General features: G+C 41.6%; 1 protein-coding gene across 6 annotated transcripts in view; it reads left to right on the plus strand.

The window, feature by feature from the left end:
• LOC309341701 (potassium voltage-gated channel subfamily KQT member 1-like) overlaps nucleotides 1-26,933 on the plus strand; it is a 370,888-nt gene that overhangs the window by 24,697 nt on the left and 319,258 nt on the right. For all 6 annotated transcript variants that reach the window (XM_081861359.1, XM_081861358.1, XM_081861362.1 and 3 more), the window contains 3 exons: nucleotides 12,214-12,304; nucleotides 22,056-22,182; nucleotides 23,500-23,578. In XM_081861359.1, the coding sequence (XP_081717485.1) occupies nucleotides 12,214-12,304; nucleotides 22,056-22,182; nucleotides 23,500-23,578 (297 nt within the window). The remainder of the gene's footprint in view (nucleotides 1-12,213; nucleotides 12,305-22,055; nucleotides 22,183-23,499; nucleotides 23,579-26,933) is intronic.

A 26,933-nucleotide genomic window follows, 5' to 3' on the forward strand; every position in this document is an offset into this window, starting at 1 on the left:
TGCTTATATAGAGCTCCACTAGAATGCAACAGTAACCATTTTCTGTAACTATCCAATCACTGAACATCACTTTCGATCCCTTATTTGCATATGTGGACCTGAGTGAAAACAATCTACAGTGTCCCCCTGTTGGCCCAGGGTGAGAACTTCAGTACATAACATCCACAACATAGAGAGGGGGGCGGTGGAAGAATCTTCAAGGCTCAATGAATATGTCAATCATTACCATATCATATATCCTAATTTCAGTTCAGCCACATACAAGAAGGAGGTATTGCCTTGGGGTAATCCTAAGGTTTTCAGAATTTTAGAGAAGTTTATTTAGAGAGATAAAAGGGGACAGGAACCCAGAGCAGCCTGAGGAGACCTGAAGCTCCAGGGAGACGGAAGACTGCTGTATGTCAGAGTTTAGAAGTGTAAGGCTGGAGGGTAGACAAAATGGCATGTGGTATCCTGAAGGGGAGCACACCACACGCTAACGTTTTGTTTCAGGTTGCTGGGAACAATTTGAGAAACAGGATGCTTATGTGTCCATTGCAAAAGGGGGGGGGGCGGTCCTGTTTCACCTCCTGAGGTGAAATGGGAAGGCGCCTGCCCCGCCTGCTGCCGAAGCCTTGCTGGAGAACTTTCTGGAAGCTGCTGCTGCTGCTCCTCTCCCCTCTGGCGGTGGAGGACCGGCTCCTCTCTCTCCCCGAGGAGAGCCACCCTGCCGGGTGATTGTGCTGCCCCGGATTGGGCCTCAGTCCCCCTCATGGGGACACCAGCCCTGATGGCAAACAGGAGGAAAATGGGGGCAGAGGAAGAAAAGGACCCTTATACTTGGGTGTTGTCAGGCACTTTCAGCTGAGCTGAGGTGCCAACAGAATTTTCTGGCATATACTGCATGTAGATTTGACCTTCCATCCACCCACAATTTGTTTTAGTCCACTTTTAATTTTTAAATTATAAAACTAGATATATACCAAATATGGGGGGATAGCACATCCAAATCGGATCATTTATCATGAAAACACAATAAATACAACTATCTAAAATAATCCAAATTAACAAAGCAGCATTGCCACTTAACAAAGGCCAGCTAAAACAATTACACAACTAATCAAACAACTAAACTTAGTTATATTTTGTAACGTAGCTCTGTAAAAAAGCCTTTAGGAAAAGGAAGTTTGAAAAACATGAGTTTTTAAAACCTGTTTAAAAATTCATAGTGTACAAGACGTGCACATCTCCAATGGGAAAAAGTTCCATAATATTCTGTTCATGTCCATTTTAAAACTTTTTTTTTAAAATTATTAGTCATTTAAAGATTACAAAAGAGAAGAAAAGAAAAAGAATTAAACAATACAATACAATACAAAAACAAAACAAAAACACCACACCACCCAAACCCTAAAACATTGAATCAACCAAACAAAACAAAAACAATTAAAAACACATCCAATAATTTCGATATCATAACTTTCATTCACTTGTTTCAGCGACCTCCTCACCTCCCTTTTTGTATTCCCCTTCAATTAGCTGTTTCAGCAATTCCTTTCCATCTTCCTCTGTTTTCTGTCCTGTAATTTATCTTAACATATTCTAACTTTGTTTTTTCCCTTTAATACATTTACAGTCTGTCTGTACCTAATTCCTTATAACATTTCTGCTAAGGCCATATAACTTCATTCCATCATTTTTCTAACATTCATTGATTTTACAATATTTCTGTAAATAATCTTTAAACTTTTTCCAGTCTTCTTCCACCGACTCTTCTCCCTTGGATTCTGGCAGTCATTTCCGCCAGTTCCATATAGTCCATCAACTTCATCTGCCATTCTTCCTGGGTGGGTAAATCTTGTGTCTTCCAGTACTTCGCGATGAGTATTCTTGCTGCTGTTGTTGCATACGTAAAGAAAGTTCTGTCCTTCTTTGGCACCAATTGGCCGACCATGCCCAGGAGAAAGGCCTCTGGTTTCTTCAGAAAGGTATATTTGAATACCTTTTTCATTTCATTATAGATCACCTCCCAGAATGTCTTAATCCTTTGGGCATGTCCACCAAAGGTGAAAGAATGTACCTTCAATCTCATTACATTTCCAACATTTATTTTCGGGCAAATGGTTAATTTTTGCAAGCTTGACTGTTGTCATGTACCACCTATAAATCATTTTCATTAAATTCTCTCTTAGGGCATTACATGCCGTAAATTTCATACCTGTGGTCCATAACTGTTCCCAGTCAGCCATCATAATGTTATGTCCAACATCTTGTGCCCATTTAATCATAGTAGATTTCACCGTTTCATCCTGAATGTTCCATTTCAACAGCAAGTTATACATTCTTGACAAATTCTTAATTTTGGGATCTAACAATTCTGTTTCCAATTTTGATTTTTCCACCTGGAAGCCAACTTTTTTGTCCAAATTATATGCCTCCATTATTTGGTAATAATGGAGCCAATCTCGCACTTTGTTTTTTAATTTTTCAAAACTCTGCAGTTTTACCCTGTCTCCATCTTGTTCCAAAATTTCCCAATATTTCGGCCATTTGGCCTCCATATTGAGTTTTTTCTGAGCCTTTGCTTCCATTGGTGACAACCATCTTGGGGTTTTATTTTCTAACAAGTCCTTATATCTTATCCAAACATTAAACAGTGCTTTTCTAACAATATGGTTTTTAAACGTTTTATGTGCTTTTACCTTATCATACCACAAATATGCATGCCAACCAAATACGTTGTTAAAACCTTCTAAATCCAGCACATCAGTGTTTTCAAGAAGCAGCCATTCTTTCAGCCAGCAAAAAGCAGCTGATTCATAGTAAAGTTTAAGGTCTGGCAGGGTAAATCCACCTCTTTCTTTAGCATCAGTTAATATCTTAAATTTTATTCGAGGCTTCTTGCCCTGCCAGACAAATCTGGAAATATCTCTCTGCCACTTCTTGAAACAATCCATCTTGTCTATAATTTGCAATGTCTGAAACAAGAACAACATCCTTGGCAATACATTCATTTTTATCACAGCAATTCGACCTAGCAATGATAGCTTCAAATTTGACCATATTTCTAAGTCCTTTTTCACTTCAATCCAACATTTTTCATAATTATCCTTAAACAGGTTCACATTCTTGGCAGTCATGTTAACCCCTAAATATTTCACTTTCTTGGCCAATGTTAATCCTGTCTCCTCCTGAAACTTCTCTCTCTCATTCACAGTTAAATTTTTCTCTAAGACCTTAGTTTTCATTTTATTCAACTTGAAGCCTGCTACCTGTCCAAATTCTTGAATCAATTCCAGTACCCTTTTGGTACTAGATTCTGGCTCTTGTAAAGTCAATACTAAGTCATCAGCAAATGCTTTCAGTTTGTACTGTTTAGCTCCCACTTGTATACCTTTAACCTCTTGGTCCTTTCTAATCATATTTAACAATACCTCCAGGACCGATATGAAAAGCAATGGAGAGATTGGGCAGCCTTGTCGTGTTCCTTTCTCAATCTTAAACTCTTCTGTCACTACATTGTTCACAATTAATTTTGCCTTTTGTTCTGAAAAAATTGCACCTATACCATTTTCAAAGCCTTGACCTACCCCCATCCCCTGTAAATTCTTCTTCATAAAATTCCAAGAAATATTATCAAAAGCTTTCTCCGCGTCCACAAATATCAAAACTGCCTTGGTATTGATATTCACTTGTAATTTTTCTAGAATATTATATTCCTCATGTTGTCAGACAAATGTCTGCAAGGGAGAAAGCCCGCTTGGTCTTTATGAATTTCTTCTACTAAAACCTTTTTTAATCTTTTAGCCAAAATGTCTGCAAAAAATTTATAATCCACATTAAGCAGCGATATGGGGCGGTAGTTCTTAAGCTGTGTCTTTTCAGTCTCTGTTTTTGGTATACGTGTAATATAAGCTTCCTTCCACGACTCTGGTGCCTTTCTCCCTTCCAAAATTTCGTTGCAAACTTCCTTCAATGGTTGTATTAACCATTCTTTCAAAGATCTGTAGTATCTTGAAGTCAAACCATCTGGTCCTGGAGATTTACCTAATTGCATATTCTGGATGGCCCCTTCCACCTCCTGATCCGTTATTTTATAGTTCAACATTAACTTATTTTCCTGAGAGATTTTCTGTAGTCCATTTATTTTCAAAAATCGATCAACGTCCATTTCTTTCTGCTTCTCCTGTGTATAAAGTTGTTTAAAGTACCTCTGGAAGCACTTCCTGATCTCCACTGGGTTCTCTACATTCTTTCCTTCCACTTCCAAATTCGTAATAGTATTAAGTTTTTGTCTTTTTTTCATTTGCCAAGCCAACAATTTTCCACACTTATTTGCCGATTCAAATGTCTTTTGTCTCATCTGTTTAATCTTCCATTCTATTTCCTGACTCATCATTTTCATATATTGTGCTTGGTATAACTTTATCTCTTTCAGGATCTCCTGTGACTTCGGTTTTGCTCTCAGTTTCTTCTCTCCTTCCTTTATTTTCTCCAGGATTTTATCTTTTTTTTTCATTTTGGGTTCTCTTCTTAATTGCATTCTGTTGTATCAAAAATCCTCTCATAACCACTTTACTTGCGTCCCAGATTACTCTTTTTTCCACTGTAGTATTCATATTTGTCAGGGGTTCAGAAGGAGAGACACAGGAGGGGGAGCAAATGGAGAGTGAGGAGGAGGAGTCCGAGGGGGGCGCAGGCAGTGACAGTGGAAAGAGTTATTCCACAAGCCTCTCCAGCGAATCGGAGGACTCACAGAAGGGAGCGCAGATGGCCAGAGCGAGGGGGGTTCCAGGGGGGAAGCCCCAGGAGGAAGGGGCCAGCGGGGAGTCCCTGAGCAGCAGTTGGAAATCAGGACCAGCTTCCCCACCAGAGCGCAGTGGGGAGGGGGAGTCCCAGGAATCGGGACCAGTGCTCTCGCCACCAGCGGGAGGAGAGGAGTCAGGTTTGGTCATGCCCACATCCGGAAGCGGGGAAACGGTCAGGAGGAAGGTTACCGGCTGGGCGCGCGCGCCAAGTTCAAATGTACAGGCGAGCGGCACAGCAGGGAGCCCGGGTAGGGAGCCAGGTCCTAAAGCCCGCCGGAAGGAAGGGGAAGACCAAGGGGGGTCAGCGTCAGAGGAGTCCAGGAAGGAGGAAACCCCAGAGGGCAGAAGGACCCAGCGAAGGAAAGAACAGCGTAGGAGGTGGAGCCGGGCTAGGATCTTAAACTGGTGTGGGAGGAGCAGTGAGTCAGAGGGGACTTAGCCGGTCTAGCGTCGAGACGTGGGTCTGCGCGCCCAGAGCTTTGAAATGGAAACTAAACTTCAATAAAGACTTTGTATATTATATCCACCGGGCGTTGGTCCTCTGTGAGCTGGGACCTAGAGGCAGACCTGACAATATTTATCTCAAAATAATCTCTCAAGGTTTTTTGGGCCTTCTTGGTCACTTTTTCATTCCTAAATAAAGTATCATTCATCCTCCATCTAAAAGAACCAATTGGCGTCAATTTCAATACCATCTTCACAGCATTATGGTCAGAACAAGGTTTGGGGCAAATCTCCACTTTGCTGGTCTTCGGAGCCAGTCCTCTAGTTACCCATATTTGGTCAATTCTTGTCAATGTTATTTTAGCCTCAGAGAAGAAAGTTCCCTCTCTTCCCAGAGGATTCTTCACTCTCCAGATATCAACTAAATCCATATTTTCAGTCATGTCAAAGAAGGTTTTTGGTAGTCTACCATCTTTGGTAATTACCTGTCTCCGTGCCTTATCCATATTTGTAGACACCACTCCATTCATATCTCCCATCAAAATCATATTGTAATCCATATAATCCAACAGAGTCTCATGTAACTTCTTAAAAAATTCCGATTTTCCTTCATTTGGTGCATAAATGCCTACTATCAAGAATTTCTCTCCTTGTGATTGGATTTCAATTGCAACAAATCTTCCTTGGTCATCTTTGAATATAAATTTCGGTGATAGGCTCTCCTTTGCATAAAGAACTACACCTCTTTTTTTAACTTTATCTGATGAAATAAATTCATGGCCCAATCTTTTATTACTCAATATCTTCCTGTGTAGCCTTATCACGTGTTTCTTGTAGGCAAATCAAGTCCAATTGTTCTTTTTTCAATAAATGAAAGACTCTCTGTCTTTTTTCCGGGGAGTTCAGTCCATTAACATTCCAACTCAATACTTGCAACGCCATGATATAATTACTCTGATTTTCCTCCAACTGCACCCAATGCTTGCTCTTCTTCTGTTAGTAGTGTTGGTGTCACATTCACCGGGGGGTCCAGTCCAAAGGATAATGTTGCTATATCCACTATTCCTCTATTTGATGATCTTCTGTCCAATGCTCTTTGCTCTAGCCCTCTATCTGGTGATCTTCTATCCGATGCTCTTGGGTCTTTTCCAAGTTCCTTCTGCAGATCTTCTTTGTGATTATACAAGAACTTTACTTTGTCTTCTACTGATCTTATTTTTATTTTCCTTCCTTTGAAACTGAAAGATAGACCTTGGGGACATTCCCACCTGAAGACGATTTTATTCCTTCTGAATAGGGCCACCAAATCTCCATAGTTAGATCTGAGATCCAAAATATATTTCGGGACGTCTTTAAAAATTTCCACTCTTGACTGGTGTGCTTCCAAGGTCTTCTGGTAGTGCCAACCCAAAATTCTGTCTCTCTCTTCTTTGGTTCGGAGGGTGATCAAACAGTCTCTTATTCTATTCTTCTCTTTTTCCCCCTCCTCTTCCAAGTCTGAAGGCTCTCACAATTCTGAACTCCTCTTGCTCCAAGTCCAAGTCCCAAAAATCAGCAAATTCCTGCGTAAGAAAGTCTATCAAACTATCCTTCTCCAATTCAGGTAAAGCTCTGATCCTCAGATTCGTCTGTTTTTCTTTAAGTTCAATCATAGAAAGCGTCAGTTTATGGTCATCAAGTTGCCTCTGTAGGGCTGGGACTCTCTCTCCATTTTAAAACTAAAGTGAGTCTTCTCTAACATGTAACATGACAATCTGTGCCAAAACTGGAAAGCAGAAAAGTGTGCAGGGCAGACAACTCAAGAAAGACATAGTGTGTATTGAATCATCATGGGATTAAGCATGTAAAAGAAAACATTTCATTTTAGAAATTGTTCTTAAGATATGGGAGCTGCATTTTTATCATTTTTTTATTTAAGAAATAAACAGTACCAAACAGCCCTCTCGTTCCCTCCACCATCCGGAATGCAAGCAGAGAAATGCTATTATCCTTATAACCTACTTGTAAACTTACAAGACAAGTTTTGTTTATTACAATTTTATCCCGCCAATTTCCGAAGGAATCCAGGGCAGTGTCAATCCCACCATTGTCCTCGTCACAACAACCTTCAGAGGTGAGTTGGGCTTATTTTGGAAACCAAATGGGCACCCAAAAGATAGAAGGCCAGGGCCAGTCTAAAATATGTTGCTGGCTAAAATGAAGCCCAACTGATACCAACACATCCTTGTTTCAAAAAGTCTTGCTGCCCCATTCATACAGCAATTCCTGCCTCCATCTCCTGCCCCCCCCCTTCTCGTGCCTCCTTACATGGGTCACTTCACCCTACAGGATGGCAGGGCTAACATGGTGTAGTTTCAGCCTCAGAGAACTACAGTTCCCAGCACCCTTAATAAACTACAGTTAAGAAGATTCTCTGGAGGAAGCCATCTGCTTTAAATGCATGTTGAATGTGCTTTAAAAGTATGGTGTGGATCTGCTGGAAAGAGTAAGAAGTTTTTTTTAAAAAAATAAATATATAAATTCTATCGAGTGACAGAATAAACACAAAAAGAAATAGAATTAAACCAGAACTGAAATACAACAGCTCTCTCCACTGCCCCAGCCGGTATCCCTCTTCCCACACTTTCCCCAGAGAGCTTAATGTCATAGGAAGAAATGTTTTAAGCACAGTTGAGGTTTGAACTTGGGGACTTACAGTGGTACCTCGGGTTACAGACACTTCAGGTTACATACGCTTCAGGTTACAGACTCTGCTAACCCAGAAATAGTACCTCGGGTTAAGAACTTTGCTTCAGGATGAGAACAAAAATTGTGCTTTGGAGCCGCGGCGGGAGGCCCCATTAGCTAAAGTGGTGCTTCAGGTTAAGAACAGTTTCAGGTTAAGTACGGACCTACGGAACAAATTAAGTACTTAACCCGAGGTACCTATGTATATGCTTAATGTAACACCCATCTTGGTTAGTGATGCTGAAAACATTTAGCAAGTGAATTAGTGTGTTCCTCTCAGCTTTATCATGTTAGACCTTCACTCAGTTTTCATCCGTTAGGAAGAAGTTATCTTAAACTGCTTAAATCTTAAACCTATTTTTAGGTTGGAACTTATCTCCAAACGTTTTATCATTCACATATGTATATAAACTTGCAGTTAGGAAGATGTGCAGGTTACACTATTATAGTTGTAAGAGACCTGCTGGTTGCTTGTTTTGTGAAGTATTAAATTGAAACAGAAAAGCAGATGCACAACTGACCCAGTGGCTTTTCCTCTAAAAGGAACTTGAAGCTTGTTTACAACATAGCAGCATGTGATTATTCACTAATGTAGACAAGAATAAGGTTAGGCCTGGTTATTCTGGTTATTGAGTAGCTTACTTTAGCTGGAACTCTGTGCATGAGCCAGAACTACATAAGTGATTGGGCTTCACTTTGAGAGCATAATTACAGTAAACAGGGAAAGCACCTATGGAGGTGTGTCAGTCACAAGCAATAGGATGTGACTGCCTAATTGATTATCCAAAACCTGGTGTCATGTCTAATCCAAGCAGTACCTCTATTTGGTCATGCAAATGAGAGGGAGCCAACCAGCAAGTACCGGTATATCAAAGTGCCCTTTTCCCCTTCCCTAAGAGGTCCAAGCCCATCCTCCTTTCAGGGCATTTCAGCCCCCTTTCATTTGGTACGTATGAGGGGGAGTCACTGAGGGGTGTGCGGGGGTTGACCGGGGCAGAACCACAACCCCTAATAAGCACATGCACATGCAGCCACACACATAAGCACATATAGGAATGGGGCCATGTAATAGAATGCTGCAGTATGCATCTTTGGTTCAGGATTTCAGCCACTTCAAACCATTCCATTCTCTTCCCCATACCCTCCAACATTTCTCCAATGAAAATAGAGATGTCCCATTCCACAATAAGAATTTTACTATTTAGACCCCACTCAGGGCAGTTTCCAACATATATAAAAACATAGTAAAACATTAAACATTTTAAAAAACCCTCCCCAATACAGGATTACTTTCAGACAGCTCAGGGGTTGGATAACTCCATAAAGGTAAAGGGACCCCTGACTCTTAGGTCCAGTCGTGGACAACTTGGGTTACGCGCTCATCTTGCTCTACAGGCCGACGGAGCTGGCGTTTGTCCACAGACAGCTTCTGGGTCATGTGGCCAGCATGACTAAGTCGCTTCTGGTGAACCAGAGCAGCGCATGGAAACGCCGTTTACCTTCCCGCCGGAGTGGTACCGATTTATCTACTTGCACTTTGATGTGCTTTCGAACTGCTAGGTTGACAGGAGCAGGGACCGAGCAACGGGAGCTCACCCCGTCGCGGGGATTCGAACTGCCAAGCTTCTGATCGGCAGGACCTAGGCTCTGTGGTTTAGACCCATACCCTCCAGCATTTCTCCAATGAAAATAGGGACATCATAAGGAAAAGTGGGACATTCTAGGATGAAATCAGAAACCAGGATGGCATTTCTAAACCAGGGGCATCCTTGGAAATAGGGACACTTTATTCAGTGCCTAGTTAACATGTGCAGTGCGGTGAGGTGCACACTAGTGGCCATTCATTCGGATATTGGTTTTTTGCAATTGATATTTGTGGGCAGCTCTCACTGCTGTCCCAGGGGACATTTAAAAATGGTTTCTGAGTTTGAACTAGGAAATAATCAGACAATAAGATGATGATCTTTTTAATATCTCTGCATCTTTTCCTCAATCATTTCCCCCCTTATATTCTGTTTTGTTCCCTCTCCCATCTGGTTATTTCCCTCTTAACCATCAATCAGCATTCAGTGGACACTGGACATTTTCAGTCCCCTCCACTGTTTTAAGGGTTTTCTTGCCTAAATTATTTTTTGTGCTTCTGCAAACTCCAAGTTTGCTCTGTTGGCTAGGCAAGTGGCAATATTCGTAAAACTGAATTACAATTTAGTTTAGTTTTCTGTGTATGTGGTCTTTATGTGTATAAATAACATTTATTTATAATATAGAATACATTCTAACTCTACAATTCTATGATTCTATGTGCATTGTACATGATATCTGAAATATGACAAACTCTTCTAAACTTTATTCCTGTTGAATTTATACCGGTTTAAAAACTCGAAGGAAAGCAAGAAATCAAAGTTTTTGCTGTGCCTTGAAGAAGATCCTTATAGCTTTGAGGTGCATTGTAAAGGAGTATCAGTTCATTCTTGGTCAGTCTGGCTCTTTTGCCATGTGAAAATCATGGACCTGAGCTTGGTGTGGCCTAGAATTTACTCAAATCTGTTGTGTGTGTGTGTGTGTGTGTGTGTGTGTGAGAGAGAGAGAGAGAGAGAGAGAGAGAGAGGGAGCGCAAACCAGCTGTGATCCTCAGATTAAAACCAACTGACCTTTTTTTCTTGACCTTAATTTATAATTGGACAGCTGGTTATACTAATGACAGATTGTCTTTGTGCTGCTGATAGTCTATTTGAAGCTGTTGTTATAAAATATATTTGCCTATGCAAAGTCTCACGTTAAAGCAGTTAATGCTATCTGCTTAAAATTTCTGTCCATAGGAGTTGTACAGTGAGATCCAGAACACTTTTCTCAAAATACATGTACCATCTCTCTTTCTCTCAAATTGTTGGGAAAACATGATTCCTGTCTCCCTCCCCAAATGATTTTTTACAGTTGTTGTGTTGTGAGCCAAAAATGGCGTATCTTCTGAGTTTACACCAATAAAACCACAGTTGCATTTTGGACTGTTCCCAAATTGCCACCGAAGTTATGGGCTAGTGCTCATAACTATCCACCCTCAAGGTGAAGGAAGAAAGGCCTTTCCAAGTAGAGATAGGGAACCTGTAGCTCTCCAGATGTTCCACTACAACCCTCATTGCCCCAGCCATTGGCCAGGCTTCCTTGGGCTGATGGGAGTTGGAATCCAACAACATCAGCAGGGCCACAGGTTTCCCATTCTTGTACTGACGTGTAGTGGAAGTGTTCTGAACACACTCACTGCATTTTGAGGCCTAAACTACAGATTACATTAAACACACAGTTTGTGGTGTGATTCCTTTACTTTTCAAATCTTTAAATAGCAGTTGTAAGTTACCTGGCCTCATTGGGCCCGCAGTGTGGGTACTGAGTGTGATGGGAATTCTTTATCTCTACACCATGATTCCTACAAACACTGCTGTACTGTGCTGTGAAAAAAAGGACTAAAGGGCAGGTAACAAACATCATAGCAAATAAATAAAATATTTATGTTGGGATGGAAGCTTATCTCCCAATGAAAATAGAAGACTTTTCATTAGTTTTAGGTAAAGGTGTTGTCAATGTGTGTGTATTATATATACACTTTCTTAATTACAGTTCTGATCAGACCCGCCTGCAGCTCTTATTTAAAGTTGAATAATAGTAATTCCACAATACCAAACTATGAATTTAGTGCAATATGTATTTTAGCTATTTGTATTCAAGGCACTATAGAAGTACAAGCTACTTCCACCTCACTTAGAATGCGGGTTTGCTTTTTACCCAGTTAGCAACTTAAAATAAACCATCCCACCTGGAGAGGTTTAGCAGTATCAGAATATGACCATGAACTAATGGCTAAAACATACTATTAGCATCTTTTTAAATCAAGACCAAGTTTGAGGCAGTATAAGCTTTCTTGATTTCTCACTAAATTTTTTTCCAAATGTACCACTTGCTAACGCAAACACAACATTTTGAGTTGAATGGAATTCAAACTGCAAGCTTAAAAGGTGGTCATATGTTAATGGGATAATCATATATTTGTTTCTATGCTTCCTTATCCTTGGTAGCAGACATATTTTATAGTTAGAGTTTCTGCCAAAGTAGACACCATTTTAATCATGGTAAGAATATCCTCAAAGCTCAACACTGGGATATGGGAAAAGTGTAAGTAACAATATTTGAAGTATGGGTTTGAAGTAAACTGTGGCTTTTTTGTCACTGAATGCAGATTCCTTTTTTTTTCTTCCAACAGATTTCTATTGGTGCTGGTTTGTTTAATCTTTAGTGTTCTGTCCACTATTGAATACTATGCAGAATTTGCCACTGGGACTCTTTTTTGGATGGTAAGTGATTTAACTTAAAATATTCTGTGAAATATCTGTATGTATACCTGTTAGAAACTTGTTATAAAAAGCTGAACAATCCAAAATTATCAATCTCTATTTTACTTACTTACTTACTTACTTACTTACTACTTACTTACTAAGAGCACAGCCCTAACCATGTGCACACAAAAGGAAGTTCTATTGAATTAAATGAGTCTTACTCCCAGGCAAGAAGAGTAAGAACTGCAGCCTTAATTATATTTATATCCTATATCTTCTGTTTTAGAACACATCTTGTAAGAAATGGTCATAACACAATCCTGCACATGTTTACTCAGAAGGAAGTACCACAGTTTTCATTGTAGGTGTGTACAGGCAACTCCCCATTTATATGGGACTTACATTCTGAGGCACCGTGTGCATTGGTCAAGTTGCATATATTTGAAACACCATCAAAAAGTCTGCAAACACCCTCTAAACCTCTGTAAACCCTTGGAAAACCAGCATCACTTACCAGACAGGCAGGAAGGATGGTAATGGTAGCTCTCAGTCTTCCTCATCGCTGGAGGACGATGTGGAAAAAACAAGGGGGGTAGACCTGTCCCTCAAAGTCCTTGGCTACCATTCAGATGCACTTACTGCTGCTGGTGGTGTCCTGTGGAGGAACACGGTGATGGGCAACTTGTGCTTTTGCCTCTTCAGCTGGTCAAACATCTCCCTGTATGGCCACACACTGTCCACAATTGCACACTGGATCTTTAGGCTGTGTTCCATGCAGGAGTCATACTAGGAGATGATGCCCTTCATGTGCATGACCGTGCTGAAGAGTTCTGAAAAGCAGACCAACGCCCAGTCCAGGTGGGTTGCTCATCCTGCTCACCATCATAATCCTCTTCCCCGCTTTCTGAACTGGAACGTGATGTCACCAGCTCTGCCAGCTCTGCCAGACTCAAGGCCTGTTGCCCCTCAGTCAGTTTCCTTACTCGTGGCAATGTCTGAAAAAACTTTGAAATCGTGAATGCACTCCTTCCACAGATTACACTGGCGTACTTTGTTTCAGGCTTGATGGCATCTACTGCCTGCTTGACATAGGTGATGCAGACCACAGTGTTGAAGGACTTCCAGAATGCCACATGGTTGAAATCCGGACCAGCATCCATGTGCTGGTCCCGGGGGGGTTACCGTGCGGCATGGTCTAAATCCGGTCCTAGGTCGAGGGTAAGGAGGCTGTCCGTCAGGGGTGAAGCGAGGTACAAAGCGAGGAATTGGGTATGATCAGGAACTCAAGAGAGCAGGTCAGGGTGCCAGCAGGAACAGGTTACCAACGATGTTGCTCCTGCAACCTGGGACTGGGCTGACTGGTCTTTATCTCCTCTGAGGCATAGGGCAGCCCCGGTCCACAGGTGACTCGCCTGGAGGTGAGCACTCCTCCTGAGAGAACTTAGTTCCCTCCGCCTCTCTGCCCTGAGTCTCTGCAGCTCAGGAGAGGCTGGAGGGTTACTGGACCCAGAGGCAACATCAGCTTCCCCTGATAGGGCTGGGAGAGGAGCACCTGCAGGCAATGGGTCCTCCGGAGCCAGAGCGGATTCAGCTGGTGTCTGCTCTTGAGGATCCGGCACAGGTGAGGGCCCTTCAGATTCAAGCCCCTGCCCCGGCTCAGCCGGCACTGGAGGCGGGGACTCCCGTGCAGGCTGGGACTCCTCAGGTTCAACCTCTGAATCAGATTCCCAGGCCATCCCACCTGCTCTGGAAGATAGCCCTTCTCTTGCAGCAGCCTCTTCAGCTGCTCAAGTACACTTCAGCAGCCCCCAAGTTCATGGATACAACTTCGCCAGTGGTGTGGATGTTCTTCAAGTTGAAGCAACCCTTCAAGCAGTTCAGCCAACTGGAGCTGGCTTGGAACTCCTTCTCTAGCTGCTCCCTCTCTGCACATACAGCTTGAGAGCCTTCTTGCACAAGGTGTTACCATCAACGGGGACACGCTGGTGGTTCCTGTCCTCCAGCCACAGGTTCAGGGCCTTCTCCATCTTCACCAGAACCTTGTCCCACATGTTGCTGGTGACCCTGGTCATTGCAGGTCCACTTACTGCCACTGCTGCCCGGATCTCCTCCTGTATCTTGATGGCATGGATGCTGTACTCATTCCTGCCATACTTGCATGCCACAGCACACATGGCGATGCCTTCTTGCAAACAGTCCAGCACTGCTAGTTTCTCTTCCAGCATGGATACCACTTACTGCTTTAATGGGTTTGTCAGCACCCAAGGAAAATGACAGTGCCGTTGTCAGAGCTGAGGGCTTCTCTCTCTTCACCACAAACACCACAGGAGCCTCTCTACTTTTTTAGTCTTTATTTACAGTATTTACAACGGGTCATTAGCACATCTCTGCTGAGGCCTGCGTTTGGCCCAATGACGAAGTCTCCTGCCTTGCCTTTCAGCCCTCCTCTTTTCCATGCGGCGTAAACCTCTCCCTTGCTCTCTGCTTATTCCAATCCTTCTCTCCCCCCCCTGCACACCTCGTCCACTTCTTCCGCTCCCAGGCTCCCCCGCCCTCTGGGGGCCTTGAAGCCCCTGGTTCGTCCCTGACAGCCTTCTCCAAAAAAATCCTGACCAAATAAAAATCCCCCAAGCTCAAAAAATTCTCAGAAAAAATACCAAAAACTACAAAAATCTTCAAAAAATCTCCAGCAACCCTCAAATACCTTTACCAGGCATTCCTCCTCCCAAAACTGCCAAATTCCAACATAATCACTCCCTGAAAACCTCCTTCCTCAAACTCCAGCTCTCCACAGGCCTCAAGGGTTGTTGCAAGGGATCTTGGAATTTTACTTGTAAAGACTCATGGGATTGTTAGGCACTGTTTTTGCACCTTTCTTGCCTGTATATTTTACACCCAATTACCTGCTGGAAGTAAGTAAGCCATATTGAAATCAGAGAGGCTTACTCCTGCATAGACATGTATAATTCTGCACTTTAAGGCTGCAGTCCTTTTAGGATTAAGACACTTTGAACTCAATAATTTCTGGATAAACAACAGTAGGATGTGGTTTCATGGTTTATTCATGGAACATAGCTGGCTTTTGACTTGTATGTTTCTAATAGAGCAGGAATGGCCAGCTGGTGGTCCATGTGTCAGAACCAACCCTTTTAATCAAGGTATAGTAAGTGATATGATCATAGAATTGTAGAGTTGGAAGGGACCCATAGGGTCATCTAGTCCAAACCTCTACAATACAGGAATTAAACTAAACCACATCTAACTGATCATTCTCTCAGTTTCAGGAAAAGGAAACATGATTACAAATGCTAAGTGCATATGTATTACAGTTCTTTTTTATATATTTATATAAATATAATAAATGTACTACATATATGTACTGGATGTATGTACTTTGCTAAATTTGGGCATTTTCATTAGGTGGGTGAGGCCCCCTGGACCAGTGTCAGCAAAAGAGAGTAGCTTCTCAGAATACAGAAAACTATTAGTTCCTTTAATGGTATTTAAACTGAATTAAAAGAGACTAATGCAGCATTTTCAAAAACTAGGGGCAGCCTGAGGCCACATCTCAAACACAGTACAGGTGTGTCACTTTGTTCAATTGGCAATATCCTGTCTGGCCATGAAAGTTTAAGGGAAAGTTGACCCTTTCAGATAACTAAATTCTGTGGGTTTCAGCTTGAAGATATCACAAGCTTCTGTTTCTTGAAGCATTTCTTTACTGGCGTCACCAAATGTTCTAAAGCCTGAGCATGTCATGTCTTCTGACACTGAACACTTAGCAGATAAATGAATATTTAAGGGAGGCATACATTGCCATATGCCCATCTTTTCCTCTTGCTTTTGCTGTAGTAGTAATAATGGCAGCCATTTCTAGGAGACGGGCCACATGATAGAGCATATGTTTTGCTTCCAAACACCCCCGATTGATCCCTGGTATTTCCAAGTGGGGCTGGGAGAGTCTGGTCTGACCTAGGACAGCTGCCGCCACCAGTCAATGTAAACAATACCAGTCTAGCAGGGCCAGTGATCCAAGGAGTATAAAGCAGCTTATACCAGCTTATATGCCAGTTGTGCCAAGGAAACTTTTGCTTTCAGTAAAATATCTGCACAGGAGCTGCAAGTTAGTGCAACCATTTGTCTGCTTGTAATACAGACTGTTCATTGTTCCAGTTACAGATAGGTAGCTGTGTTGGTCTGCCATAGTCAAAACAAAACAAATTCCTTCCAGTAGCACCTTAAGAAGAAGTGTGCATGCACACGAAAGCTCATACCAAGAACTGACTTAGTTGGTCTTTAAGGTGCTACTGGAAGGAATTTGTTTTGTTCAGACTGTTCATTGGTTTAATTCATACTGAAATGGGAATGCCTGTGTGTATTGGTGAAAGGGTTTAACATTGGAAAATTCCACTGCTGTATTCTAAGGGACTCTGAGCTTTAACTGAGTTCATAATTAACTATTGTTGTTTTCTGCTAGCTAACGTGTGAGTGTTTATCCTTAGAATTTATGAAAAGAAATTAATTGAAAATTTGCTATATGGGAAGGGTGGTGTCTGGAGTTCTTTGTTCCCAGGCTCTGTGAAAGTAAGGATGTAAATGAAGCTCTTCAGGAGCACACAGCCTCAGGCTGGAATACAGGATGTGGGGAGAAACAGACCTTTTGTAAGATGTGGAGCCTATGCCGTGGACGGGTATATGCCTTATGGAATTGTTTGAATGTATCATATGATGTTTATTTTCTGTTTTGAAGAAAGTTCTGCAAGTAAAATTTTGAACAATCTAACCTCTCTCTCTCTCTCTCTGCGATCACTCATGACCAAGTTAGATTGTCTTCCATGAACGCAGTCTTAGTGGTGTGTCCTTAAAGTGGAGGCCAATTCTGAATCCACACCTCCTTCCACAGTGGGGACATTGGTTTCTGGGCGGGAGTTGATCACGATGAGGATTTGCCAAATGTGCCTTCCTCTTAGCTGGTTTCTCCCTTTTGTCCTGAATTCGTATTTCTTCAAAATCCATGACGCGCTTAGTAGAGGCTATTTTCCAATTGGAGCACTCACAGGCCAATGTTTCCCAATTATTGGTGTTTATACTGCATTTTTAAAGATTTGCCTTGACAGCATCTTTAAACCTCTTTTGTTGTCCACCAGTATTTCACTTTCCATTCTTAAGCTGGGAATAGAGTAGTTGCTTTGTTGTTCAGGCATCTGCTTGCTTGGATAGCCATTTCCCCTTCCGCAGCTAGCAACTGATTTACCCCCGTCCTACGAAACTGTGTTGGGGAAGAACTGGTTTGACCAGTTGATATAAGTAGGAATAGAGAAGGCTACCTTATACTGAATCAGATGATTGGTACATCTAGCAATTGTTTACACTCATTGGCAAAGGCTGGCAAGGGCTTCACATCCAGTCTATCCCAGCCCCATCTGGACATGCTAGGGACTGAATGCCGGACCTTCTATTGTCTGGAGCTGTTGAGAGGGAATGTGAAGTGTATAGACTGGGAACTGGGCTGAACAAAAATAGATGTTGGATACTTGTTTTAGCTTAGGATCCGGTTTTATGCTTGCTTTCTTTCTTTATGAATTGGTGGCAGTGGGCTTCTATGAGGTCAAAAGACAAGACAGATATCCAGTAATTTAAACAATACAATTGCTGGATAGAAGTCTAAATATCGCTTGTCAAAAAACAGGCATATTTATATTAAGTCTCAGCTTCCAAAACATTCCCCTCTGGTACCAAAGGAGTTTCCAGGTTCAGTTCTTGACATATCCAGTTAAAGGAACTTGGGTAGCAGGTCTAGCAAATATCTCTCTGCCTGACCACCCCTTCCCCCCAGTCAGAGTGGACTAGACAGGTGGATGCTCTGAACTGTCACACAGCAGCTCCCCATGCCTTGTTGCACATCTCAGTGGAGCCACCACGCTCCACCAGGAGGCTTTACAACATTGTAATATATATACAGTATTTAATGGAACTGTTAACTGGTCACAGTATCACCAACGAAACAGAATTTTCGAGGAAGATAGAAGAACTGGATTCGATAATAAAATATCAGTTCTAGATAGGGAATTGCTTTCAAATGAGGAAAAAAATATATCCAGAATGTATAAGTTATTGTTAAACTGGCACCTAAAAGACGAAATGGTTAAGGACGTGATGGTAAAATGGGCCCAAGACTTCGGATATACTGTAGAATTAGAGAAATGGGAAAATCTTTTCTTTTTTAAATAATATTTATTCAAATTTTAAAAGGTTACAAAGAAAAACACAACATATAAAAACAAAACATATCCAAGAAAAAAAATAAAAAAAGGAAAATAAAAAAGCAAAAACAGCTAAAAAGGAAAAAAGAATACAAATCCAAAAAACAAAAAGAAAACAAAAGAACAAATTAAACCTTAATATAACTCCCTTTCTTAACTTAACTCCTTGACCTCCTCATATCTCCCCTCTTTGTATTTTAATTCATATAGATATTTCAGCAAATCCTTCACCTTATTTTTATCCTGTATTTATTATACTGTAATTTCCCATTCTTTCTTTCACCAATTAACCATCCACTTTTACTTTATTTAATCTTATTTCTCATTAAAACATATATCTGAACTTATTCTTGAAACGTTTCCCCTAGGGTCAGAAAAAATTCCATTCCACGATTTTCCCATCTCTCATTAAAAGAAAAAGAAAAAAGACAAATAATATATACATTTTAAATTCCCAATTTTCTTTCACCAACTCCCCTCCCCGGTTTCGGCCTCTAGCAATAGTTCCATCAATCTCGGAAAACCATCAACCCCTGAGATCTTAAGTCCGAGGCTCTTAAATCTCTTTCATGTCCCCTCTGCCGGTCTTTTTGGTAGTCTTTGGTGTTAAAGAACAGATCTCGGGGAAGCTCCAACCCATCGGTAGTCATATTCCTTCTTAGCAGGTATGCCAGACTTCCGTAGTTAAAAGTAGGGCCTATAGGATATTCCAAATCTTGTTTCACACTCCTTTCAAATCCAAAGGCCACAAAAGCTCCAACTTCCACCTGGCTCAGAATTATATCCCAAAAGTCATTTGATCTCCACATAAGGTGATCTCCCCATCTTTCATTTTCCAAACCAAGCCACGCTTCCATCTCCAAAAACTGGCTCCTCCTGGTTGCCATCATGTAGGGCCTCGAATTATAATCCACCATTTGCCTCTGTAGGGTTACGGCTCCCCCTTTCTTCACTTTAATCGCAACAAGTTTCTCCTTCTCAAATTCTTCGATTTGCTCAGTTGGAAGAGGTTCCTGTGCCGAGTTCTTGTCAGCTTCTTTACTAATGCCCACTTTTGTTTCCAAGATTACAACATTGGTAGCCATAACATTTATCTGGTCTTGCAGCTTTCCCAACAGATAAAATGTCCTGTTCAGTTCACACTTGACTTCCTTCCCGACCGCCATCCTTAAACAGTCCAAGGTCAAAAACTAGTTTCTCAAAGCTTTTATCTTTAGAAGCAATTTCCCAGCTGCATCCTTACGAAAATATCCCAAAGCTCCCTCTAGAGGGACACATGATCCTTTTATCACTCCTTCCAGCACAGACCCAAAGGTCCCATACGTAAAATTTGTAACAGTTTCTTCCTTCTTTTTAAACGTAATATTGTAACAATTCCTTCCTTCTTTTTAAACACAAAGACGGACAGTAGAAACAAAGTCCTTCTTTTGTATCTTGACAGCTCACTTGACAGCTGTCAGATTTATCTATTCACCGTCAACGGGCTCTCGCAGGCCACTCCCGGGTTTAGGGAAGTGGCGCTTCAGTTCCTGAATTTTAACCTTCTGCAGGCTCCCCTGCTTCCAAAAAAAAAAATATTAATAGTATTTTCAATCAGTGGAATTTAAATCCTTGACGTAAAACTCTCCACGACCTTAGTTAACAAGTTCTTTGCTTCAGTATATTTACAGAAAAGGGAGATGGACTTCCTGTTTAGACCTTCCCCGATCGGTGCCAATCTAAAAATTCTTTAAAAGTCCAATTTCCGTTCTACTCACGGGTTGTTGTTTGAAATCCAATTGTCCACAAGAAAAAGTCAGCGCTCTCCGGCAACGGCTACGTGGCTTCACTCCGTAAAAATAGCGGTCGATTCAAAACACCGCGCCGCTCACCCCACGTCACTTCGGAACCCCAGAAAAGGGGTTTCCCTGCGGGTAGGGGGGGCGCTCCTGGTGTCAACCGAATCCCACGTTCCCAGGTTTCCTCCGCCTGGGATTTCTAAAGGGTCTCCGCCTTCGCCATGGTGGCACGACCCGAATTCCACGGAGCGGGTTCCTCTCAGAGGAACGCCGCCATTGCCGATGGCGCTAACCCGGAAGTCCTGAGAAATGGGAAAATCTTTGGACAAAGGACGTTAAGTTTATAGCCTGCTACCTGATTAAAGAAAACTTTTTAAAGATGATGTATAGGTGGTATCAAAATTGGCAAAAATGAATTTAAAAAATCAGCAGTAAGTGTTGGAGGTGTAACCATAAGGATGGGAATCTATTCCACATGTGGTGGACATGTCCCAGAATTAAAGTATTCTGGAACATGATTTATGAAGAATTTTTAAAAAATGCCACGATACACTTTGCTAAAAAAAACAACTAGAGTTATTTTTATTAGGTATCTTCACAACAGACATCTCAAAGGACAACAAAAGAGTCTTTTTATATGCAATAACGGCGACCAGGATTGTGATTGCAAAATATTGGAAAAGCAACACAATTCCAACAAAGGAAGAATGGTTATCAAAATTAAGTGAATATATTGAATCGGCGAAACTAACAGAATTCAGAATTCAGAAATCAAGCGAAAAGATCAGGAGAGAATGGGATGTGTTTAACAATTATATGAAGAAAGTTGGTTCCCAAAATTATGACTGGCTTAGCCTAGACTAAAAACTCCAGAGGTAAACAAATTATCTTTCCAGAAAGTTTAGAATGATTACAGACAACCAAGGATATGAGATTATAGGAATCATATAGTGGTCGAAGGAAGTCAAATCTTTTTTCTTTTCTTTTTTTCTCATTTTTTCTTAGATATACTCTTTTTCTTATCTTTTTCTATTTTTATTTTTGTTTTTGTTTTTGCGCATTTTTGCATTTTTTTCTATACTTGGAAAATGTTAGTTAAGGTAATGTGTATTTTTTTCTTTATTATTTATACAACTGTATTTTTTTTGAATGTATGTAATATGTATATAGCAAAGAATTTTTTCTAAAAAATAAAATAGAATAATAATGATGATGATGATGATGGAACTGTTATATGCCAGCCTGACTTTTTGAAAAGATCTAAGACTTGCTGGAAATCTATGTAAATCATGTTACATCGTGGTACACTATGTCCTTACGTTACGGTGTTCTACAAATGAAGATCACAAAGAGGAGTAGCAAATTGAACGAAAGCCATTTCCTGCTGTGCAACTTATCTTAGGGGTAAACTTTAATATTAACTATTCCACTTATTTATACAAAAAGAAAAAAAATATATATACAAAACACAATCCTTACCACCCTCCCCCCAAAATAAATAAATAATTTTGAGTAAATAAATAAACCCACCATGCTGCTTTTATCCTTGTGCCCTTGAAAGAAAAGAAAGTCTGAAAAGGAAACTTCAATTCCTCTTGTTAGTTGTATTTACCACATTTCTATGCTGCCTTTTAAAACTAATGTTTTCAAAAATATTAATGTATGATAAAATTTATTAATAATAATAAATTTCAAACAATAAGCCTTAAATACTGTTTTTAATTTCAGGAAATTGTCTTGGTGGTATTTTTTGGTGCTGAATATGTGGTGAGGCTCTGGTCTGCCGGTTGCAGAAGCAAATATGTTGGTATTAAGGGAAGAATACGATTTGCTAGGAAGCCTATATCAATAATAGGTGAGATCGTCTGTTTTAAATATAAAATCATACCGGGACATCAATCCCATGGCCTTTTTGAGCAGAAAGGATACTCTGGCTTTGCGTATAGCTGAGGTGACTGATGCTTCAAGATGGATATTTTTATTGGCCCACCTTTTATTGGGAGATGAGCTATTATAAGATTATGAGCCACTACATTCCTGGTTGGTGTTTGCCTTTGTTTATGTTCTAGGTGCACTTAGCAAAATCGAGTTCTCTCACATTCCACCCCAACTCCTTTAATATGGGGATTAACATCCTGACCCACCTTCAATCCACCTTCAGTCCTCTTGTACTCTTTCTGAGATGCAATATATGGCAATGAAGGAGAGGCCACCATCTCCCGAGGGAGTCCATTCCACTGTCAAACAGCTCTAACCATCAGAAAGTTCTTCCTGATGTTGAGTCGGAATCTCCTTTCTTGTAGCTTGAAGCCATTGGTTCAGGTCCTACCCTCCAAAGCAGGAGAAAACAAGCCTCCCTCCCTGGCTACTAGGAACAGAGTTCTGGGTAGCTGATGTCCACTGGTAGGGTTAATTTGACCCTCAAAATTTTACTGTTCAAAAGGTGGTATAATGGCTAAGGTCAGTGGTTCGAATCCACGGGACATGGTGAGCTCCCATTGCTCTGCCTGCCACCCTAGCAGTTTGAAAGCACACCAGTGCAAGTAGATAAATAGGTACCACTGTGGTGGGAAGGTAAATGGCATTTCTGTGCACTCTGGCTTCCATCATGGTGTTCCATTGCGCCAGTAGCGGTTTAGCCCTGCTGTCCACATGACCCGGAAAGCTGTCTGTGGACAAATGCTGGCTCCCTTGCCCTGAAAGCAAGATGAGCGTCACACCCCATAGTTGCCATTGACTGGATTTAACTGTCCAGGGTCCTTTACCCTTTACCTATAATGGCTAAGTGTATCTTCTCCAAACCACCTGCAATTTCTTGTCTGCCCTGTAGACGGTTTGGAGATGTTACACATCATAAACTTTGATATGACAAAACCTTTTGTAAATAAAAAAGAAATAAACCTTTTCCATATGGTTTATGTAGTTATTTATTTTATCCCAGTGTCATCTTAGATTAAACAGGGTTCTGAAGTGCTAAAAAGAAAAAAGCAAGATCTGTAAGCAGAGATGATTGTGGGAGGAATAAAAAAAAAAGCCTTCATGTTACATGTGAAAGAAGCCTTCTATAGATTTTGGTTGTTTTTAGTACTGAAAGGCTGTAACATTCTGCCCCCCCTTTCCTTTGATGGCATTAAAATGCATTAACAGTTTCATTTTCCTTTTTTGTCAACAGATCTTATTGTTGTTATAGCTTCAATTATTGTTCTGAGTGTAGGATCAAATGGACAGGTGTTTGCCACATCTGCAATAAGGTATGCCAAGATATGTCAAGTTTAGATTTATTGTCTCTTTCAATAAAAAGCTTGAGCTGACTTACATTGTGCAAAGACATTTGTTGGCATCTATATCTAGCTACATATATTATTATTATTATTATTATTATTATTATTATTATTATTATTATTTTCACCATCCCTTCCTCTTCTCCTCCACCTTTCCTCTTACTTTTCTCAACTCACCCTTGCATGCAGATCACCCTCCTTTCCATACCTTCTACTCTCTCCTATTCTGCAGAGCCCCTTCCACACACCTACCATGTGGATATCTTTACCTTATCTTCAAGATGAAAAGAATTGTATGAACGAGCCTATTAATTGGTCTCTTCCGTTACAGATGGTTAAGTTCAGTTGGTACACACTGTCCGTATATGGACAGTGAATAAATATACAGTAGTACCTCGGGTTAAGAACTTAATTCGTTCTGGAGACTTCCGGGTTAGCGCCATCGACGAATGGCGGAGTTCCTCCGATTGGAGGAACGGGCTCTGTGGAAATTGGGTCTTTCCGCCGTGGCGAAGGTGGGGACCCGCTAGAAATCCCAGGCAGAGGAGCCTGGGAATGTGGGGTTCGGCAGAGCACCAAGAGCACCTCCCCTACTCGCGGGAAAACCCCTTTTTGGGGCTCCGGAGTGAAGTGGGGTGAGCAGCGCGGTGCAGTGAATTGACTGCTACTTTCACGGAGGGAAGCCGCACAGCCATCGCCGGAGAGCGCTGACTTTTTCCTGTTGACATTCGGACTCTAAACAAGTACCCGTGAGTAAAAACGGAAAATTGGATCAAGAAATTCTTGAATTAGGCACTGAAGCGGGAAGGTTTAAACATGAAGTCCGCCTTCCGCTTTTTGTAAATAGACTGAAGCAAAAACCTTACAATCTAAGAGCCTGGAAAGTTGTTTTTAAAGATTGAATCTTCCTGCATCTACAACCAATAAACCCCCATTGGAAAGCAGGAGAAAAGGGGGGGAGGATTTGACTGTTTAAGCCTGCAGGAGAGAGAGTAAAGGAATACAGTGGTGCCTCGCAAGACGAAATTAATTCGTTCCGCAAGTTTTTTCGTCTTGCGAGTTTTTCGTCTTGCGAAGCACGGTTTCCCATAGGAATGCATTGAAAATCAATTAATGCGGACTTCCGGGTTAGCGCGATCTGGAAATGGCGGATTTCCTCCGAGCTGCGGAGGGAATCGGCTTCATCGAGGACGGGTCTTGCCGCGCCGGCGACGCGGGGACCCTTAGAAACCGCAGGCGCTGAAGCCTGCGGACGGGAAGACTCGGTGGGCACCTTAAGCACCCCCCCTGACCCTCGAAAAAGGGTACGGAGGGCGGTGTGGCGCTGAGAGTCGATCGACACCTCGGTGGAGCAGAGCCGCGAGCCACGACCGGAGAGCGCTGACTTTCTCCCTGGAAATTTGGACTGAAAGAATTAACCCGTGAGTAAATGGAATTTGGCTTTAAGAAATTTTTCCTTTGAATTGGAGACGATCGGAGGGTGTGCTAAAAGGGAGTCCGCACCCCCCCTAACTACGGACAATTTTAAAGCAAAGCTCAGAGAACTAAGGCGGAAAAGATACACTTATACATTATAAAAGAAACTTCTTCCACGATTTAACAAAGGAAGTGTTGTGCTGGAGAGTGAGGAGAAAACCTTTTTTTTTCCTCTTTTTTTTTCTTTTTTTTTGCGAAACCCCCCCTCCCCCCGGGACCAGGGAGAATCCCGTGTTTAAGTCTGGTGCAGAAAAACAAGCTGTCAAAAGAACTGTTAAATGGACAGATTGAAAATTTGTTAACTGATATCTCTCTGAACTAAAAGTTAAATTGTAACAAAGTGGTTGGAGACTCGATAGAAAGAAATAAAAAAGATTTGGACTGTTGGAAAAAGTTTACAAAGTAACCAGAATCCCTCTAGGGGGATTCCAAAGCTACTACAATGGCGGCAGATGGAAAACTACAGGCAGAGATAAACAGGATGTTTTATCTTGTGGGAATACTGCAAGAGCAGAGTCTGAGTATGAACAAACAATTAATGACCTTGACTTCAGGAACAAGCAACTCTGCTGAAAGCATGAAGGAACTGACAGGAAAGGAATCTGCAGCCGAAACAGAAAAGATACATCAAGAATTGGAGGAAAGAGAGCAAGGAGAGGAGAAAGAACAATTGAAATATACCAACAAAAAGTCCATAATGGTGGAACGCAAGGGAAAAGACTATTGGATTATCTGGATTACAACACTGCAAAAGATGTTAAGGATGAAGGAGGGGGCCCCTGAAGTATCTGCAACACAGGAACTTGAAGGATATAAGAAATATGATTGGGGCTATCCTTTTGATTATGAAAGACTGGTTGACCTTTGGCAGCAGTTCCTACCAAGCATCTATGAGGGAAGAAAAACCGGAGTGATGAAGAATGGATTCTTTCGAGATTCGAGGACCGATATAAGAGACTTCCAACAGAATCGACGGAGAGGAACTGAAAGGGACTTAAAGGCTCTCGACGTGAGGAATCCGGGCTGAAAATGATGGTTGATTTTTATTTGAAAAGGGATCAGAACCTGGGAAGGGGGGAGGGGGAAATATCTTTATTATTGCTATTTAGTTACAGAAGGGTAAGAACGATGATAAATTTTGGGTTGGGTGAATAGGGTCTATATTTAAAAATGGGAAATCGAGGGAAGGGAATCTACGCCGACCTTAGGGAAAAATTTAAATGTTTATAAGAACTGGGGACAAGAGAAATCGGGCTAATTATGAAGAGATATATTTAAAAATATCAATTATAGGTTAAGAAGAAGAAACTAAAATTTGCTGAACGAATTATGGGAATAGGGATGTATGAAGAGGGGGTGGGGGGGAGTCCGGGGAACAAGGTTAAGAAAATAAGGTGTTGTGATGATATTTGTTTTGTTTTTGTTGTAACTTTTGTGTCTGTGTTTTGTAACGTGTGTTTGTCTCTAAAAAATGTGAAAACCCAATAAAAATTATTATTAAAAAAAAAAGAAAATCAATTAATGCGTTCCTAGGGAGACCGCCTTCAGACCAGGTCCGGGGACAGTCTTTCCCCGGACCTCTTCTGAAGGCTGGTGGGGGGGGGAGGACTTTTCTCCCCACCGCCAGGCTTCAGAACAGCCTTCTGAAGGCTGGCGGCGGGAAGAAAAGCCCTTCTCCCGCCGCCAGCCTTCAGAAGAGTTCCTGCAGGGCTGCCTAGGCTGCGAATAGCAGCCTGCTGCCGGGTGCGAGGGATGCTCTGAAGCAGAGCGCCCCTCGCCCGGGGCAGACATCTGCAGCTTGGGGAGCCCTGCCGGACTTCCCCACAGGGCTCTCCAAGCTGCGGATAGC

Source organism: Podarcis erhardii (genome assembly GCF_964252035.2).
Source record: "Podarcis erhardii genome assembly, chromosome: 5".
Lineage (NCBI taxonomy): Eukaryota > Metazoa > Chordata > Lepidosauria > Squamata > Lacertidae > Podarcis > Podarcis erhardii.